The sequence below is a fragment of the Austrofundulus limnaeus genome, unplaced genomic scaffold (genome assembly GCF_001266775.1).
Source record: "Austrofundulus limnaeus strain Quisiro unplaced genomic scaffold, Austrofundulus_limnaeus-1.0 Scaffold474, whole genome shotgun sequence".
In the NCBI taxonomy this organism is placed as follows: Eukaryota; Metazoa; Chordata; class Actinopteri; order Cyprinodontiformes; family Rivulidae; genus Austrofundulus; species Austrofundulus limnaeus.
Genome location: NW_013952876.1, coordinates 48,420 through 55,976, shown reverse-complemented (window position 1 = coordinate 55,976; position 7,557 = coordinate 48,420). Strand labels below are relative to the sequence as shown.

Genomic DNA, 7,557 nt, shown 5'->3' with positions numbered 1-7,557 from the left:
GAGTTAAACACAAATACTCAGAGTTAAACACAAATACTCAGAGTTAAACACAAATACTCAGAGTTAAACACAAATACTCAGAGTTAAACACAAATACCCAGAGTTACACACAAAATACTGAGCATTAAAACACAAATACTCAGAACTACTCAACTCAAAGAAAACGTCAACAGAAAACAATTTGAAAAGAGAAAATAAGTTTTCTAAGAGAAATACCCATGATTATAAGAGATTAAAACATTATTCTGATGTTTTATTTAAAAGCTGTTTCTGATGAAATAAGTGTCTCCACAGAAAGAAGACTTACTTATCAAACTTGTGGATTTGCTCCTCGTTGTACGGCAGACCTGACGACACAAACAGGAAGTTAACTTTGGTCTCGTTTTATTTCATCAGGTTCAGATTCAATCCAGACTCACGTCTTTCTGCTTTGTCCTTCTTGAACTGCTGGTAGATGGCAGTGATGGCTTCCAGCAGCACTTTGATTTTCTCCACGCTGCAGACACTCAGAGTCAGAACCAGAACCAGAACCAGAACCACACACAGTGAGCTGCAGCAGAACCTTACTTCCTGTCCTCGGGGTGCGTTCCAACTTGTTGAGTCCAGCCGTCGGTCAGCAGGCCTGCAGACAGGAAGTGCTTCTTGATGTCCTGAGAAGTTCTCTCCACAGGTTCCAGAGAACCTGAGATCTGCAACATGTTGGACTGAGGTCAGGAACACGTCTGACATGGTGCTCAGGTTCTGACAGGACCTGAACTGGACCTCAGCTCTGCTGATGAAGAGGAGGAGGATGAAGGGGGCACTCACCCTGACCACCTTCTTGTGCATGTCTGAGATCTCATCGTACTCTGATGACATCATGTTGGCCTGCATCACAACCCCGAACCTGCAGAGGACAACACCTGATTCTGGTTCTGACCACACCCAGGACATCTACAGGTCCCACAGACCCTACAGGTCCTACAGGTCCTACAGGTCCCACAGGTCCTACAGGTCGTACAGGTCCCACAGATCCCACAGACCCTACAGGTCCTACAGGTCCCACAGGTCCCACAGACCCTACAGGTCCCACAGACCCTACAGGTCCCACAGGTCCTACAGGTCCCACAGGTCCCACAGACCCTACAGGTCCCACAGGTCCTACAGACCCTACAGGTCCCACAGGTCCTACAGGTCCCACAGACTCTACAGGTCCCACAGGTCCTACAGGTCCTACAGGTCCCACAGACCCTACAGGTCCCACAGGTCCTACAGGTCCTACTCAACTCAGACCTGACAAAATACAGGACAGCTGGCAACCCTACCTGGACCTGTAGGACATGTAGGACCTGTGGGACCTGTAGGGTCTGTAGGACCTGTAGGACACCTGATGTGGTCCAGACTCACAGCTGCTCGGTCTTCTCCAGGGTCTGGGTGCAGTAGTTACAGAGACGGAACACTTCGGACTTCTTGTGCAGGATCTCACTGTAGTCCTCCTTCATCAGCTCTCTGTGGACAGAGGACAAACTGTCAGAGGGTTCCTGCTGGACCTGCTGGACCTGCTGGACCTGGGACATCCAGACTCAGTACCAGAACCAGACTGCAGACTGGAGTCACTGATAAAAGCTTTTATTTTGAAATGTTGGGAGGACTCACATGAGTCCTCGGACTCCTTTCCGCACCAGTTCCTGATAGACCAGCAGAGACTCGGAGGTCTTCCATAAATGGGCCACATCACCTGCAAAGGTCTGAAGAAGAAGAAGAAGAAGAATAAACCCACCAACCCAAGAACTGGTCCAGCTGGTTTCTGGACCTGTGTCAGACTCAGGTCCAGGTCCTACCTTGGCGTAACTGGCGTCCAGGTCCAGGTCGTAGCGTGGCTGGACTTTAGGAGGACTCGCTGTGGAGACAGGGACAGAGTCTCAGACCAGCTGCACCTGACTGAGCTGTGGGAGACAGGAAGTGGTCTTACGGTCTTCAAAGATCAGTCCCACGGTGGCCACGCACTCGCGGCTCACCAGCATGATGGGGTTGTCCCTGGACGTCTCGGGGAAGGTCTTGGCCTGCCGGTTGGGGTCCAGGACGAGGCGGCGTCCCTCGTACAGCAGCTCCTGGTGGTGCTGGGGGATGCTGGTCCTGCGGCACAGCAGCTCCAGGAACAGCGCCGCCCTGTGGACACAGGAGGGACAGCGGGTCAGACTCCCAGCAGGGGGCGGAGCCAGCGTCCTRGGGGACCCGTCTTACGTGTTGTACTCGTGGATGTAGACGTGGTGCAGCGTGGCCTGCTGCAGGCTGAAGACGTAGACCACAGTCCGGTGCAGGATGTCGTTGGTCTCAGCGAAGAACTGATCGAAACCCCAGCACTTCTCCTGGTCCGCCTCCAGGATGTTGGCCAGGACCGGAGTCAGGAGGCTCTGAAGACCCCTGAAACAAGCCCAGAGGACAGCGTGAGGACCTGCAGCAGTGGACACTCAGGTGGACCTACAGAGTCCTTATGGTCCTACTTGGACAGACTGCAGGACACCGGCATCTCTGAGCTCCACTCGATCTTCCCGTTCTCACATTTCTGATGTCCAGAGATGGTCCCCGAGGGCTTCTCTGTGATGATCTTATACCTGGGACAGGGGACAGGGGACAGGGTCAGGTCAGGGTCAGATCAGGGTCAGAACCGGTCCCCGTCCCCTGTCCCCACAGCACAGCAGCTCTTACATGACCTCCTTGTTCCTGCGGGGACCCTCAAAGGGTCTGAAGGGCAGGCTGCCCGTGGCAGCGTGGTAGAAGGTGACCCCGATGCTCCACAGGTCCACAGTGGCCCCGTACTTCTTCTGGTGGTCCTTCCTCAGGACCGCCCGCTCGTACATGTCAGGGTGCTGCAGGTAGACCAGACTCAGGTCAGACAACACCTGCCTGGACAGGTGAGTGTCTGAGGACAGGTGTGTTTGTAGACAGGTGTGTGTTTGTAGACAGGTGTGTTTGTAGACAGGTGTGTTTCTGAGTACAGGTGAGTGGACAGGTGAGGGGTCTCACCAGGTACTCCTCGGTCCCGTACAGGGACACAAACTGCTCGTCGTCCTCCAGCTCTCTGGCGGCTCCGAAGTCGGTCAGCTTGTAGACGGAGCGTCCGTCCTCTCCGATCACCCTCATGATGTTTCCAGGTTTGATGTCTCGGTGCACGATGCCGTACTCTCTCAGGTGATTCATACCTGCCACTGCAGGACACACCGGACGTCAGGTGAGCGGACCACCTGGACCCCTGCAGGTCCAGTAGAACAGGACTTACCCACGTCATGGAGAACTATGAGGAACTCGTCCTCTGGGAGTCCGTAGGCGTTGGTGGACTCCTCCAGGACGGTGTAGAGGCTGCCGCAGGGACAGTACTCCATGACCAGGACCTTGTGACGGGTGTTGGTCTGAAACAGAGACAGGGTCACACAGTCAGGACCGTCACTGAGGACAGGGTCAGGACCGTCACTGAGGACAGGGACCAGGACCGTCACTGAGGACAGGGACCAGGACCGTCACTGAGGACAGGGACCAGGACCCGGTCCATACGGACCTCCTCCTCCACAGCAAACAGTTTGACGATGTTCTTGTGGTTCAGCTTCTTCAGGACTTCAAACTCTCTCATCTGGACGTCCAGAGGACGCAGGAAGCTCAGGTTGTTGAAGACCTTGACGGCGTACAGGTCTCCAGTTTTCTGCACACAAACAGGATTAAAGCGGACCTGAAGGATCTGCWGGRAGAACCRGTCCAGACGAGACCTTTGATCAGAGTCAAACAGCTCAGCTGGACCAGGACCAGAAGGTCCAGGATCCTGTCCTACCTTGTGCCGTCCTCGGTAAACGTTGGCTGTGGCTCCCTGACCCAGCAGGTCTGAGATCAGCCACAGGTAGTTGGTGGTGCTCTGCATCCTGACCCTGGACCCACAGAAACCCTGAGTCAGCAGAACTCATCAGGACCGGATCAGTACAGCTCATCAGTGATCAGCTCACCTGCAGCGGCTCTGCTCCGGAGGGTTGGATCTGATGACTTCAAAGGTTCTGAATCATCCGGGTCTTGGGTCTAACTGAAACGATGACTCAGCGTTTGATCTGAAACTGAACAGAACCGACCCAGATTGATTTCTGTGACACCAGAACTGAAGAGCTTCAAAAACAAAAATATAAAACAGCCGAAGAAAATAAATCCAGACAGCTGAGCTGGTTCTGAAGGTTTACAGGAACAGAACCCGGTCACCTCAGAACTTTAAAAACAAGCAATAAAACCTTCAAATCAACCTGGGAACAGACGGGAAACCAGGACCTGGGTTCTGGACCGTTTGTAGGTTCCAGTGAAGATCCAGACCTTTGAGGAGACCTGACTTCACCTGAACGACGAGTCAGCAGAATTTAACCTGGGTTCCTGACAACAGAGACTAAAGACATCCTGTTCAGGTCTTTAACAGGTCTTCATGTAGACCAGCTGAAGAGGGTCCATTCAGTCCCACGGAAACCTGGACCTCCTCACTAATAAAACTGGATCTTAAACTCAACAAAACAGCAAAGGACCGAGACCAGACCCCTGAGGGACCCCACAGGTTCCAGGAACCGTCCCCCAAATGAACCGTAAACTCCTGTCAGTCTGGTCCGGTCCAAATCAGAATCAGAACCAGAACGTCACTTTGTTTCTACGGGATCAATCTTGTGCCAACAGGAAGTGAATCTGAATGTTCAGAATTTAAACTGAATTTAAAGTTTTGTATCTGAATTAATTTACTTTGAAACTGTATTTTGGTTTATTAAAACTTCAGTTTGACTACTTTCACTTTCAGTTCCATAATTCAGATGTTTGTGTCACATCCTGGTCCTTGAGAAGGCCAGGCAGAGTAATCAAACACAGATCCACAGACTGATCAGATGCTGCTGACTGATCCACGACACCATCGCTCCTTCAAACTCAGGGATCTGGGTCTGAGCAGCTCCCTGTGCAGCTGGATCCTGAACTTCCTGACGGGTCGACGGCAGGTAGTAGGGTCATCATCCACACTAACCCTCAGTATCGGAGCACCTCAGGGCTGTGTGCTCAGCCCACTCTTATTCCCTGTWCACCCATGACTGCACAGCCAGACACAGCTCCACCATCATCATTAAGTTTACTGATGAAGCTGCGATCGTGGTCCTGATCTCTGAAAACGGGTCGGCCCACAGAGACGAGGTGAACATCCTGACTAACTGRTGCCAGGAGAACAACCTGTGTCTAAACGTCAGCAGACCAAGGASCTGGTGACAAAGGTTTGAATGAGAAGAAAACTGAGGTCATGTGTTCTGAGACATGGTATCCCTCTAATGATGACTCCATCAAAGATCTTCATAAACCTGGGGTCCAGCTGGACAGTGATCTTAGACCTGATAAACAAATAAGAGCAGTGGTCAAATCCAGCTTTTTTCTTTTAAGCCAGCTGGTTTTAGTCAAGCTCTATGTTTCTAGAAAGAACTTTGAGGCAGTAATCCAGTCCTTCGGTTGGACCACTGTAGTGGACTTTATGTAGGGGTCAGTCTGTGCTCTCCTCCAGAGGGTCCGAAATGCTGCTGCTCATCTTTAACTGGTACAAAGAGCATGAGCCCACTTCCCTGTTAGCCTCACTGCACTGGTTCCTGTTCAGTTTAGGATTCATTTTAAACTTTAAGATTTGTTTTTAAAGCATTAAATGGTCTTCACTAGTTTACCTGACTGAGCTGCTGGACCCCCTACACCCCCTCTAACCCCTGACTCGACAACATGTTGACGCTTTTCAACTTCCCTCTGTCTTATTTTGACTCGTCAGGTGACTCCCTCACGTCAGGTGACCCCCTCATGTCAGGTGACCCCCTCATGTCAGGTGACTCCCTCACTTCAGGTGACTCCCTCACGTCAGGTGACTCCCTCACGTCAGGTGACTCCCTCACGTCAGGTGACCCCCCTCATGTCAGGTGACTCCCTCACGTCAGGTGACCCCCTCATGTCAGGTGACCCCCTCATGTCAGGTGACCCCCTCACGTCAGGTGACCCCCTCACGTCAGGTGACTCCCTCATGTCAGGTGACCCCCTCATGTCAGGTGACCCTCTCGTGTCAGGTGACCCCCTCATGTCAGGTGACCCTCTCGTGTCAGGTGACCCCCTCATGTCAGGTGACCCTCTCGTGTCAGGTGACCCCCTCGTGTCAGGTGACCCCCTCACGTCAGGTGACCCCCTCGTGTCAGGTGACCCCCTCACGTCAGGTGACCCCCCTCATGTCAGGTGACCCCCTCACGTCAGGTGACCCCCTCGTGTCAGGTGACCCCCTCACGTCAGTCCTTGCCGCCCACGGTTTCTCCAGGTTGCGTCACCAGGGGTCTATGTGTCGGGGGTCTGAGGTCAACATGAGGGATCAGGGTTAATGGTTCAGTTCAGGTGCTGGTTCAGGGACAGGATGTCTACAGAGAATATTAGATAATTTCAGACTTTGGGACGTAGTTTTTGTACATTTTCTACACTTTCTGAAATTATGACAACAGATTCCGACACATCTCATCAAGAAACGACACAAAGGAAGTACCTGACGCGTCCCGATCAGACGCAGAGGGAACTCTGGAAAAGTGTCAATATGTGACGAGTCAGCAGTGAGAATGGGTTTCCCCCTCCTGTCTCTCAGGTCAGCAGACCAGCAGGTCCTGAGGATCCCAACAAGTACAGGTAAGAAGCTGGCTTTAGGCCTCAGACAGGCCACGCCCCTGTCAGCTTTAAAAACACTGAAACCATCTGTTCTCTTTGGCTCCATCTGAGGTGTTGACTTTTACTTTGTTTTGAGATTATTTTCATTTGATTTCATTAGTTTTCTGTGTTTGTTTATTGTATGGTTTTAATTTTTGGATTGACTGTTGTGTGTTTTACTGACTGTACCTGTACAGGTCCTACGGTTGTTTAAAGTTTATAAATAAAGTTGGTTCAATAAAAACAGCCAACAACACCTCAGACGGCTGAGAGTAGGTATGAAACCCCACATCAACAGGACCTTCTAACATCCTCAGGACCTTCTAACATCCTCAGGACCTTCTAACATCCTCAGGACCTTCTAACATCCTCAGGACCTTCTAACATCCTCAGGACCTTCTACACCTGCACTGTGGACACATCCTCAGGAAGCATCAACACCTGGGGTGGAACTGGACTGGACCTTCAGAGCAAGCAGGGGTCTCTGTGGACGAGTGGGTGTGTCCCAAGGAAAGGCGATTCTAAAGCCACACACCTGATTTGACAGACTTTGTTAAAGGGACACACCTGATTGGACAAGAACAAGAGGGGCGTTACTGTACAGCACCACTTTTTCTGGAGAACCCTACTTGGGTCACGTCTCCTGGTTGACCTGAGTGTTGGGGTCAGAGTCAGGGTCAGGGTCAGGCTGTGAAGAGGTCAAACAGGGTCTGAGGATACTGTCATGTAGACCTCGTAGACCACAGTGTTTATGCTTTAGACACGCCCACTTTGATTCTGCAGATAACCCCTTCTCTGACCAGGACCAGGACCAGGGCCAGGACCAGGACCAGGACCAGGACCAGGACCAGCACCAGGACCAGGACCAGG

At 51.9% G+C, this 7,557-nt stretch overlaps 1 protein-coding gene across 1 annotated transcript; it reads right to left on the bottom strand.

The window, feature by feature from the left end:
- Positions 1–307: 307 nt before the first annotated feature.
- On the bottom strand, positions 308–4,593 carry tbk1 (TANK-binding kinase 1; the record flags this gene model as incomplete). Its single annotated transcript, XM_014025423.1, is given in 16 exon segments — positions 308–347; positions 420–496; positions 568–689; positions 808–886; positions 1,387–1,488; positions 1,636–1,727; positions 1,821–1,879; positions 1,952–2,148; positions 2,224–2,403; positions 2,484–2,594; positions 2,689–2,849; positions 3,007–3,188; positions 3,260–3,389; positions 3,536–3,676; positions 3,803–3,896; positions 3,972–4,593. Coding segments are annotated over 15 exon segments (1,760 nt in total), but the record flags the coding sequence as incomplete, so codon positions are not given.
- Between the last annotated feature and the right edge of the window lie 2,964 nt (positions 4,594–7,557).